This window comes from Chanos chanos, chromosome 11 (genome assembly GCF_902362185.1).
Source record: "Chanos chanos chromosome 11, fChaCha1.1, whole genome shotgun sequence".
Lineage (NCBI taxonomy): Eukaryota > Metazoa > Chordata > Actinopteri > Gonorynchiformes > Chanidae > Chanos > Chanos chanos.
The window spans coordinates 16,224,562-16,237,240 of record NC_044505.1 but is presented as its reverse complement, the minus strand read 5'-3'; the positions used below and the strand labels follow the sequence as shown (position 1 = coordinate 16,237,240).

At 41.4% G+C, this 12,679-nt stretch overlaps 1 protein-coding gene across 1 annotated transcript; it reads right to left on the bottom strand.

Annotated features, from left to right (window-relative positions):
• Nucleotides 1-4,617: 4,617 nt before the first annotated feature.
• On the bottom strand, nucleotides 4,618-12,154 carry LOC115823714 (von Willebrand factor A domain-containing protein 7-like; the record flags this gene model as incomplete). The annotated part of the gene is made up of 18 exons (XM_030787742.1): nucleotides 12,142-12,154; nucleotides 11,318-11,422; nucleotides 9,946-10,139; nucleotides 9,563-9,832; nucleotides 9,351-9,468; nucleotides 9,148-9,252; nucleotides 8,723-8,897; nucleotides 8,364-8,533; nucleotides 7,943-8,055; nucleotides 7,688-7,804; nucleotides 7,138-7,317; nucleotides 6,898-7,030; nucleotides 6,633-6,785; nucleotides 6,425-6,517; nucleotides 6,027-6,280; nucleotides 5,727-5,860; nucleotides 5,409-5,571; nucleotides 4,618-5,295 (listed from the first exon to the last, which is right to left on the bottom strand). Coding segments are annotated over exons 1-18 (3,168 nt in total), but the record flags the coding sequence as incomplete, so codon positions are not given.
• Between the last annotated feature and the right edge of the window lie 525 nt (nucleotides 12,155-12,679).

Genomic DNA, 12,679 nt, shown 5'->3' with positions numbered 1-12,679 from the left:
AAAATGCTGCTTTTTGGTGGATTTTAGTGAATGTTTTTCATTTACAATGTGCGAGATCCACATGGCAAACCGATCAAAATTCACTGGTTCAGAAGGGAGTGAGCTTTCGCAAGATTACTACAGCTGAGACATTTTGAAAAAATTCTTTTTGCTGAATTTTAATTGGTAATAAAATGCACAAACGTTGTAGTGAATGTGTGAGGACCCTCAAACATTGGTACAGTTGAGTTCAAATTTGCAGATTTTGTGACTGTGAGATAAATGTTTGCATTCTTTGTCAATGAACTCCACATGGTAGTACAAGCAGTGCACTGTTTAGACGGTCCCTTAAGCATTGTCACCGCCCTTAAGCACCTTTAAGCACGGTTACGTCTACCTTCATAGCATGCATTGTCTTATATAACAAATATAAGGAATAACAATGTTTCCTCAGGCATTATTACAACCATTATTACAGCCACTGAAAATTTCAGCCTTTGTGAAAGATACAGTGAATAAGCAGTGAGCGTAATTAGCCTAAATAACATTTTTTGATTCGCGCACAGTGTGAGTGTTCAACTCTTACCCCGTGTTTCCTCACTCGTTCTAGACGGTATGTTAATTTATGATGTCAAGCAACTGAGGTTTTACAAGAACGTGGTCAGTACAGCAAGACGGACGAGTCCTGCTCCTCAGTTGCAATGTGTTGGGTGGTGGTTCATGTGTGTACTCAGTGATGTCGATGGGGCCTACTGCTTCAACACGGGAGGACTCGGCACTGAGGTGCAGGTACGTCACGGTCCGAGGACCATCCCTCAGTGCGGCACTGAGAACTCTTACAGAGAGCTTTTTCATTAGCACTAATCTTGCCTGTAGCGTTCACAAGCTAGCACTATTTTTTTGAAATGAACATTCCAAAATGCTATCGGTTATAATAAGGAATCATTTGTTGTCACCTCAGTCCTCTCAGTTTTCTCCTCAAAACAAGATGTCAGTTAGGGTCAAACAGTAGGACTTCATGTTTTAGACACAAACAGACTGACGGATACAGTCTAATGTCTATAAGGATTTTACATTTGCAGAGGAAACATTCCTAATTTTTGAAAATCTAAGTTGTTTCATATACAAACACGATTTGATCTTTCTAACAGATTTAAAGTAACTAACCATTTTTGCTTTTTCTCAGTGGGAGTGTTGGGCAAAAATAAGCATCATGTACAGACTGAGCAGTGTGAATGTGACCTGCGAAGGCTGTCGTTACCCAGACGACCCTTACGTCCTGAAAGACTCCTGCCGTCTCAGATACACTATAGGACTAAGCGGGACGGGCGCAGCGTTCTACCTGGTCCTGGGATCCGTGATTTTTTTGAGTCTGATCATAATAGATTTACTCCGCCGTTCGCGAATCGCATTTGCAGGCAGTAACGTAGGATATGCATGTTTGATATTTACAGCTGATACGTAATACAAATTTTTCGTACTTATCTGATGCTGTTTTACCACACCTTCTTGTGAAGGGAAAACTTTGTTACTACCTAAACTGCTTCATGCGAAGCAAAGGCAGAAATTTTCCTCCTCATTTAGCAAATAATAGGCATATATTTGTGGCTTATTCTGAGCTGGAGAATTGTAGTAAATAGGTTTTGTACTTGGAACCGCAAAAACGGTTGACAGTCGACTGAAACGCACTGGTTCGTACTGTCTTATTTGAATATCGTTATTATGTTTGCTGTCCGCGATGTAAGTAAATAACCTACGCCTGAATAAGTTACTCTTCCCTTAACCCCGGAATTCGTCTCTGCATTTAACCCATACTAAGTACGTTAATGCAGTATGCAGCTACCATACGGCGGCCGGGGACCAACGCCCGATCGGGGCTCGTGTCTTGATCAGGTGCAATGGGACTCAAATCCCCCAAACTTTCTTGCTAAGCGAGTCCGTTAACCACTACACACATTTTCATATTGCACACATTTAAACGCCGAAAACAGTCAAAACATTTTCGTAGACTAAATTCAGCTAGGGAGGGAAATTGTTTTTGCAATGCTTAAATTCCTTGTGCTGTTGCTGCCCTTTGATGGGTCATATTGAATTCAGCTTTTCCGTTGGACGTTCTGGGTTTTATCATTAGTTTGTTTGTTTTGTTTGTCTAATTTCTTTTTTGCACTACTTGTTTGAAAATTTACTAAAGAGATTTTTGTGAAACGAATACCTTGTGAAATTTGCACTATGTTTGTTGATTTTTTTTTAAAAAAAAATCTGATATATGGCATAATATTATTTAATTAAAAAACCATCAAAATCTCAAACTTTGGTGTTCATAGTCAATTCATGTTATATAAATATGCTTATTGTCTGATTAACCAGACTAGTTCTTACAGGCCGAACCAGCCCGCCTCTTGTGTCTTTTCTCTGCTGATAGTGATGACACTGAAGAAGAATGCCTTGGATTCAGGAAATGTTTTGGAAAGCAGACAATCTAAATTTAATGTCAGTTCGATTCATGCCCATACGATTTCATGTAACATGTGAAAATTGGAAATGTCATATTGACATCGGAGCCGATAGTCTCAAACCTTGCCGACGTACTTTTTCATACTAATCAAACGTGTAACGTATGGAAGAGCTAGGTGGAGTTTGCGTAATACTTGCTGAGTGTTGATTGCACCACAACTCAACGGAAAATTTCTACATGGCATCAAAAGGCGTGATAAAATGCCTGATTAGGTAAGAGTTGTTAGCTGTCAGATAATGATAAGATGCTCTTTGTTGGATGTTTTTCTTTCTTTCTTTCTTTCTTTCTTTCTTTCTTTCTTTTTCTTTTTTTTGTTTTGTTTGATTAGCCACTGGAAATCCTTGTTGAACCGGTAAGAGAGAATGAGACGTATGGCTGTCAGATGTTTGATCTGTACTTTTTACATTTATTCAACAACAGTAAGTGACTACATCTAACTCGTGTCGGCAGAAAAGACTAGGCTATTATATTATAAAGACTGAACATTTTGCCAGAAATGTCAGCTTATGGTCATTTATGTAGATTAACGAACATGTTCACTCAAACCACGTAGCTTACCTGGAGCACAGTAAGCGAACGCTTTTTGAAAAGTTTGGAAATATTCTTCAGTTTTTCTGATATGAATGACAATAATTGTGTTGATATTTGTGCCTCACACCTTTTATGACAGTGACAAATGAAAATAGACTGCGCTTGTTCTCGATAACATATGCGTGTGATGTCATAATCGTGTGACAGTTTGTTGGAATCTAAAAAAAAAAATACATCCACTGATCATCGTTAGCGTTATGCAATTTTGTTGGTCTAATAAAGAAAGTACTGAGGCAAAAATTGCAGTGTTAATTACTGTTGATAAACATGTTTAATACATGTGTAATAAGTGATAAGTGTAAACCAAACACAATGGCATTAACCTGACAACATATAACTTTGTAAAGATGTCAAAAAACAATTGAGGAAAACAATATCAGTGATGATCATCAAGTGTTTTGTTTTGGGTTTTTTTGTCCATTGTGACATTATGGGAACTTTGGGAACATTATTTTCTAGTTCATCACAAGGAAAGACAATCAAATGGATCACATACAGCACAAGTCCAGTCCAAGATGAGGCAAAGCCTCTGTGAAACTGGCAGCCATTCCGTTCTGTTCGAGTCAAAACTGCTACAAGGTCATCTCAAAACAGGAAGTGAAAATGATGATAAGGAGACATTAGCAGAGCTGCAGTGTTTCCTTCCAAACCTAATTATCGTCAAACTAAATTAACGTGTAGCTGTGTTGTGATCTAACATTTGACTCACCAAAGTCCTGGATGATTGCCCTATTGAGTTGGGCAAAGCACAATTGCTTGACTAGATGATGTCACACACACACACATACACACACACACACACACACACACACACACAGCACTTCTCTGTGGATCATTACGCAGATATGATAATATCTTCCTTCTGGCTTTGTATAATGTGCTGAATTAACATCCCCATTGGGGTGGATGTCAATAGTTACAAGGGATTCAGACCAAGCAGCCTCATGAAAAGCAAATGAAAACTTCACAAATGAAATTTGGGATCAGTGTAAAGTAGATGAAATGTTTCCAGATGAAGGTGGATTGCTAATATAAACCACTACAATATTCCTCATTTTTCAGTACAAGTTACCAGCCCTTGACAGAAATTCAGTGCAACTAAGTGAAATGTCTGCATTCATAAATTAAAAATGTAAACAAACAAACAAACAAACAAACAAAAACAAAAACAAAAAAAACAAACTCTCATGTACATTAACAAGTCAAATACAGTTATAACATGATATCACATTATACAAACAATCAGTGCCTACGGGGAAGGCTGACTGAAATAACTGCATGTTCTAGTGTAAATGATGTTTATAACGAATGTATATGTGAGCTAAAGCAGCGTTTCAGAGCTAAAGCGTTACGTACACCAAAGCAAGCAGTGGCAAACTGGCCCATAGAGAAGCACTTGTGTAAGGACTGCTGGAGGTGGGTCTGATGGTGTGGGCGGAGTAGGAGGTGGCAGTAGAAGTAGCAGTAGTGGTGGAAGTAGAAGGAGGAGGAGGAGCAGTAGTAGAAGTAGTAGAAGGAGTAGGAGTAGTAGTAGGAGTAGTAGGAGTAGTAGTAGGAGTAGTAGGAGTAGGAGTAGGTGTAGTAGTAGTAGTAGTAGGAGGAGTAGGAGTAGGTGTAGTAGTAGGAGTAGAAGCAGAAGTAGTAGTAGTAGTAGGAGGAGGAGTAGGAGGAGTGGTAGGAGTAGTAGTAGGAGTAGTAGTAGCAGTAGTAGGAGCAGGAGTAGTAGTAGTAGTAGGAGTATGTGTAGTAGTAGGAGTAGAAGCAGAAGTAGAAGTAGTAGTAGTAGTAGGAGTAGTAGGAGTAGTAGTAGTAGTAGTAGGAGTAGTAGTAGGAGTAGGAGGAGTAGTAGTAGGAGGAGGAGTAGGAGTAGTAGTAGTAGTAGGAGAAGTAGGAGTAGTAGTTGGGGTTGGGGTCCTGATTCTGAAGGAACACACTCCAGCATTACCTGCCATATCTACCGCCACAAAGTCCACAGACTCCTCACAGCAGGAGGTGATGAAAGATGCTACGGTTATATTTGCCCCACTTTCATCCTTGTCGTCCCTTAGTGTGAGGTTTCCAGGGGCACCACGAGTAAAAACTCGTTCAATACCTGTTCCATTACCGTCAGACAGGACTAGAGAGATTTCCCAGGTGGCATTGGTGCAGGGAATGGGACACTCTCCACTGACATTTAAGACACGACATACTGGTGGCGTGAAGTCTGTGACCTATACAAAAGACAGACAGAAAACAAATTGAGAACATGTAATAATGAATAAGGAGAGCACTTCAGATTGTAGCCAAAGAAAGAGTGAATAACTCGTGGTTGGTTCCTCAGTACCCTTCTGATGACAGACAGGAGGAGCAGGGCATAGTTAGACTGTCCTGTTGAAGCTGATTTTGCCTCTATAGTCACAGTGGAGGCGGAGCCTGATGGTGTGGTTCTCGGAGCCAAAAAGTCTAACGAACCATTAACACTGCCAGCACCATCTACTGTGACCTCACTATGGGCATAAAAAACAAAAAACTTTTTTAACGTTATTTTCAGTCACCAATAAGCAAATCGATACAAAATGATACATAAATACACAAGCACAGCAATACAGAGATAATGCTGACTGGATAGTAGAGGGAGAGTCTGCCATGAGCCCTGCCTAACCTTGGTGTGAATGCTTTCAAGAAGTCCCGGTCAGCCTGGACTCGTACGGTGATGTTACTCACACTCCCACTTGTTGTTACAGTGAAGGGGATAGAAAACGGAACCCCAGGTTCAAGAGTGGCAGTTCTCTGGATCTATCAGATTTCAGAGTGAGAAAACCCATGTGACGCTGAGTAATATTTTAACACGCGACTCAAAAAAAAAAAAAAAATTAGAAACATCAAACAGCAAAAAAAAAAAAAAAGAAATTCTCTTAGTTTCTCTTATTTTTTCTCGTATTGAAAACTTCATCCAACCAACCTGCACAGAGATCCGTGAGGCTTGAAGCTGATTGGGCGCCTGACGCTGAAATGGCTGTCCGTCATTTTCACCCCGCAGCTGCAGCCTGAAGGGGCTGTCCGGAATACGCGGCGCGGAGACGAGGAACGCCCCCCTCCCCAGTGATTCCACGGTGGTGTTCCGCACTACAGCTCCGCCAACATCAACAAGTAACAACTCCAGCCCAGACAGGGAACCTGCACCCGTCACCCTTACCACTATCGTTGCGTTCTCCCCTGAACAAACACATACACACACACACACACACACACAGAGTCGTTAATAAGAAACAAACTAGTAATACGCTCTCACTCCACTGAGAAATCAGTGATAGAAAGTTCCGGGTGGCGATGCAATGAGTGTGCTGTGGGCGGAGCTACCTGCCGGAGGTCGTCCCTCTATCTCCACAAAGCCAGGATGAGGCCCCTGGAAGAGTTCGACGAACTGGAACGAGAAATCCAACCTGCTGCGCCCTGCGGACACAAAACCATCGGTAGGAACGACCGAACTGTGACTCACACCCGTCGAACGATATCGTCTCGACGATACCGCTCACACGAGTACACATTTGAACGCATTGCTGTTTACCTGTGACTCTGATTTCGTATGGACGAGTGGAACTGATGCCTATTCGCCACAGCCCTGTTTGATTGTACGCGGTCAAATGGACCGTACGGAGATTCCCCACCTCAGAGACCACTGCCAGTGGCCCAGATGGCATCGCACTCTCCTGAGACGCACCTGGACGGGGGAAACGCGCTCACTGCTTAAGTGGCCGTATGTTTGTTTGCGTTTCTGAATGTGTTTCTGTTCTGTGCAAAGGCATCTCATCATTAATGCATTGGTATATTACCTGAGGGACTGATCAGTGTGAAGCTGACTGACAGTCCAGTAATATAAATGGTCACATTTTGGACTGATGGATCCACCAGGAACGAGAAATTCTCAGGGCTACCGGGATCCCTAGAAATCTGTAACAGATTCACCTACAGAGAGAGAGAGAGAGACAAAGAGAGGGAAAAAAAAGACTGTTCAGTTCATTGGAGGGAAAAAAACCCAGATACACATAGGCACGTATGTGTGTTTAGATTACCAGTGAAGAGGTGATGGAATCGAGTATGACCCCTGTGGCCTGAGGCAGCGTATCCTTGGTAACCTCAATGGCCAGTCCCCCGGACGTTTGGGCCAGTTCCTGATACAGCGAGTTGACAGGGTTTGTCACGACGCTCCTCCTTGTCCTTCTAGGCAGCAGGTTAGTGAGAAAAAATGTCACCTGAAACACACAAATACACGCATACACACCGCATTCACAAACGTGTACTAATGGAGAAGCAAAGAAAAGTATGTGCTTGATAAAACTATCCCCAAAAGATGTGGTTTAAGAGGTAGCTTTCAAGAAACAGCCATAATATGGATCTATAGGTCATGTGGTAATTAGTTCAAAATGTCAAATAATAATAATAATAATGTATACCCCCCCCCCCCCCCGCCCCCCGTTACAAATTAGTGCTAATTTAGAGTACAGAACAACAGAAAAACAGGAGTCACATAACATCAAATTATACATGGAGTTTTTTAGAGGAAATAGTAATTTACGGACTGAATAAAAAGCTTAAAATATACGTTGTGGAGACCAATCTCACCCTTGAGTTGGTACTGTCTATCAGGGAGCGGACCGCCCCCTCCAAGTCAGTGTCCTTCGCTGGGGCATCGGTGAAAACAAAAATGTCAGATGAAGGAGGTGCTGTAGTGAGGGCCAACTAGAGGGAAAGACATGGACACCCAAAAAATATAAACATATGGATGATCTTATCACTCCATCATAAATATCTTAAGAATTCTCCTTTCGGTTAAGTAAGAGAACGCAATTCACTAAATTGTTATAAACACGCGCACACCTGCAGACCACCGAGGCTTAACTCAGGTATGTCTCCTCCCCCAGAGACCCGGAGCCCAGCCAAAATCTCCTTAAAGGCCTCTCCATCTGTGGTTCTGTGCACAGGCCCCAAGCCTGTAGATACAGACACAACCAAAACAGAACTTTTCAATTATACAAAACACACACCTTGCAAAGAAAACACACACACACACACACGTGCGTATGTACACACGTATGCACAGACACATGTATAAACACTCACACACACACACTCATACACACGTATGTACGTACACACGTATGCACAGACACATGCATAAACACTCACACACACACGTACGTACATAGACATGTAGACACAGACACGTGCATAAACACTCAAACACACACACACATACGCACAGACACATGCATAAACACACACACATACACACGCACACCTGGATCATTGAATTCGACCAGGATATATTGTGCAGGTTCATTTTGTGTCCCTCTGGTTCTATCGACGATTTCATTGGTTACTCTTCGCACCTCAGCCACATCATCTCTCATGCTCCCTGTGGTGTCAATGACAAAACACACCACAGAGGAACGAGTGAGGCCCAGCATCCTGAGGGAGAAAAAGAGAGAGAGAGGTGATTTTTTTAACTGTGTAAGAACGTCTGTTGGGTTCTGTGTTAAGGTGGGAGATTGGATCAGTGAGAAAGCTGCACACCCCGCGCTGTTGTAAAAAAAAAAAAAAAAAAACAAGCGGCGTACATTTGAACACGTGTGTTAGTGAAAGTCTGTGTTTATGTACCGCAGAAAGCTGTCATCCCCTGCGCTGTTGCGAATACTCCGCAGCAGTTCCCCGGTTGCACGTTCTGCTGCAATTGCTGCAGCAAGATGAAGATCGGTCGCGCCTGGAGGAAGGTCGCTTTCTGGAAAATCTTTATCGATTCCGGGAGAGGAGTCACTCCTATGGCCACACTTACCTAGAGACAGAGAGAAAGAGAGAGAGAGAGAGAGAGAGAGTGAGAGAGAGAGAGGGAGAGAGGGAGAGGGGGAGAGAGAGAGAGAGAGAGAGAGAGAGAGAGAGAGAGAGAGAGAGAGAGAGAGAGATGAGAGATACCTGACAATATGTTGAAACCTGGTGAAACAGTATTCTTATGCGGGTCTGTTTAAACACCTTTGTGTGTGTGTGTGTGTGTGTGTGTGTGTGTGTGTGTGTGTTAGGGGGCATACCTGGAGGTACACCTAGGGAAGCGAGGTATCCTGAGGTAAGTCTCTGTGTGCTCAGAATATCTGGCAGGATGATGTTGGGAAGGCTGCAGGTCTGGGTTTCTGCATCTGACAACAAAAAAAACAGAGACAAAAACATCTTAGTCAAACACACACACTCACACACACACTCACACACACACACACACACACACTGATATATTAACACACGCATGCAGGCAAACACACACCTGTGAGGTTCTCCAGGGGGAGGTCTGGCCGTAACAAATTAGCGTACGTGTTTGTGTTCCCCAAATCAATCCAGTTACTATGACTATAGAAATCCTGAAAACACAAAATACCATATTTGAGTTTAAAAAAAAAAAGTCAAAGACAAGAGATTTAGAAGAGGACATGGAGTAAGAGTCTCTCCCTTCACCTGAAGAATGTGACTGATGGTACCCAGACGCCGCCTCGCCGCTTGTAGGTTGTTCTGTCGCAGGCTTTCTCTGATGACGACCCGCCCTTCGGTAATGAGGTCACGACCCGTGACGATCTCTTCGTCGTGGAAGTGGCTGGCGGGACTAGACTGTTGATCTCTGTCTACGAGAACGTTCATGCCGATGATTTCATCCAACAGCGTTCTGAACTGCGACGCTGACACACCTTCTTCACCGTCTTGCACCCCCAAACATGAAGCCAGGACACCCTCTGGGGTCAGTTCCAGCTGCGACACGCACACGAGAGATGCCATTACACGCTCGTATACACACATATACAGCTATTTACTCGACTCGACTACGTAGACTCCCTTTTATTTACCGGTGGTGAGAAGTCCTGTCCCTGTGCTTGTGCTACTGCCTCACATGCCTCCGCAGCCTCTCTGAGTATTGCATTTTCAGTTATGAAGGTATGTGTTTCTGTGGTAAAGATAGGCGATGATGTTGGCAGAAATGCCATCCCTCGCCCAAACAGCACACAGAGGAGTGCCAACCGATAAGCCATCTTACACAACACTGAAAAATATAAAAAAAAAACAACAACATACAAATGGCATTTGAATGAAATGCACGTTATATTTGATTACGTGAGCGTATGGGATGCTGGAAATGATATTACTATTAATTTCATTTTTAAGATAGATCGTGTAGGCTAAACGCTTAAAGTTTAATGCAGATTTTTTATACTACAAAATGGCCTCACACTCTCACACTCACGAAGTTTCAGAAATATGGCAAAATTATTAAATCTAAGTCCAGTATCTAATAGACACTGGATACATTTTTCAGCCTTTCATTCATGAAGTGTTGCGCTTACAGAAAATTATTAACAGTTTAGAATAATCAGAATCTAAGATTCAAAAGTTAAGAGAGGAGGCGTGACGTCGTCTGCCTACTCCTCCCGCTCTTCGGAAATAAGCAGGTTGTATATCATACAAGGATTGTTGAAGACTTCAAGCCTCAAACAAAAAAACCCATGTGAGGTAATGTATACTGTAAAACGACACACTGTATGTATTTTGCATAATACAAATAATTTCTCATCATTTTGAATGCGGAAATTTTTATTTTAAACGTTCAACTTTTAACTTGGTTACCATCGACATGTATACTCAGACATTTCTAAAACTTAAAATGTAATGTTATGTTTCGTTAAAATACAACTCATTTTCCCAATTTAACTTCAAAGATAATGGAAATTTTGCTTTTGATGGTATTAATCAGTGGCGGCTGGTGAGCTGGAAACAGAAGGTGAAGAATTGATATTTATACATTCATACATATACATTTACATTTATATATCCTACGGTAAATAGTCTTGGAGAAAAAGTTGCCCCCCCCCCTTTTAACCTGTATTGCCAATCAACACGGATTAGCGGGAGCAGGTTGAAATCAGTGGTAGATTTAAAGGAAAGGTTTGTATTATCTCTCTCTCTCTCTCTCTCTCTCTCTCTCTCTCTATATATATATATATATGCACACACATATGCTGTCTCACCCAGCAAAGATTCACCAATAAGCAAGGGGAGTTAGAGACTCAATTTCTGCCTACATCCCTCAAATCTTTTGTTTAAAATGTACAGTTAGTGTGCTCCTAAGCTCTCTCTAGTTGTATCAGAACTTACGTGAGTTTAAAGCGGAATCTGAGTGTGTGTGTGTTTGTGTGTGTGTGTGCATCAGTATTGTAGCCTTACCTTCCTCAAGGGCAACTGAAGAGGACAGTGATGAGAAGAAGATGTCCTGTAAAAGCAGAAGACAGCAGAAAAGTCCTTTTCCCAGAAGCTGCTTCAGCAGGTAACCTGCAGAGAAAGAGCAATTGCAATTGTCTCTGTCGGGTTAGATCGTGGTCCTCTTCAGGATGAGTATGAAGTTACTGATGTAAATGTATTATATTTATATACTGGATATTAGCGTCCAACACCCAACCCCAACCCACAAACACACCTCTCTCTCTCATTCTTCCACACCTCTCAGACACACTTATGCACACACACGAGGGATATAGAGGTTAATGCGTAACTAATACACAGATTCAGCAGAACTGGGCAGAGGTATGCTGGTTTTCGTAAGGAAACTCCGAGGAAGAAATTGGCCCGGCATCCACAAACAAACATTTCTGAGAATTGCATAATTTCGATCCAGTGTTTCCTCTCATGAATTACAGCTATTCACAAAATTTCAAATTCAGCATTGAAAAAATTTCAGCATTAAAAAAAAAAAAAAAAATGAAACACTTCAAAATCAATTTCCATTTAACTACCAGAGATGACATAAGCGCTACTGCGCAACACTCTTAAAAATGTGCTTTACTCCTTGTCAGAAATAGAACATAATTCTCCATCAATAAGTTCTTATGACTTACTTGGAGATGGGAGTCATAGGCTTGTTCACTGTTTACTTCCTTGAAATTACGTTTCCTTAGGGTAACAAGGAAATATAATGAACAGTTGTCCAGCTCTATGATTCATCTGACATGAATGTCTTGATGAATCAAAGTACCGAACGCTTTTACATTTACCTTGAATTGACATACTTTCAAAACGTCATTTCTTATAGCAAGAAGTATATAGCAGGAAAAAAAAGTAGAACAGGTCACTAAGCACACAAATGAGATCACCATTTATAGCTTTGGATGGCCTGCTTGCAGTAAGAGCTCAAAGTATATGGAACATGTGGGTAAACAGAAATGATACATTTGAATCCTTTCATAAACACATAATCACAAAGCAATACACTCAAATACTTTGGTCATTACAGTAGAAAGATTGTTTTTGTTTTTCATTCACGTTTCCTTGTGTGTTTGTTTGTTTTTTCCTATTTCCCTATCGTCATCAGTCATCAAGAACTAAATTATCTGTGTCTTTTTGAGATTTTTTGACATTTATTGTTAAAAATGAACGAGAATGTGAGTCACAAGAAACTGACAGCTATATCCTAGTAAAACTCATTTAAAAGCTCTTCTTACTTCTACAAACCACTTAAATAACTTGTAATAATTGTAAATACAGGTTAACCATAATTGTTTCAAGATGATACAAATATTGATGATTCATTAG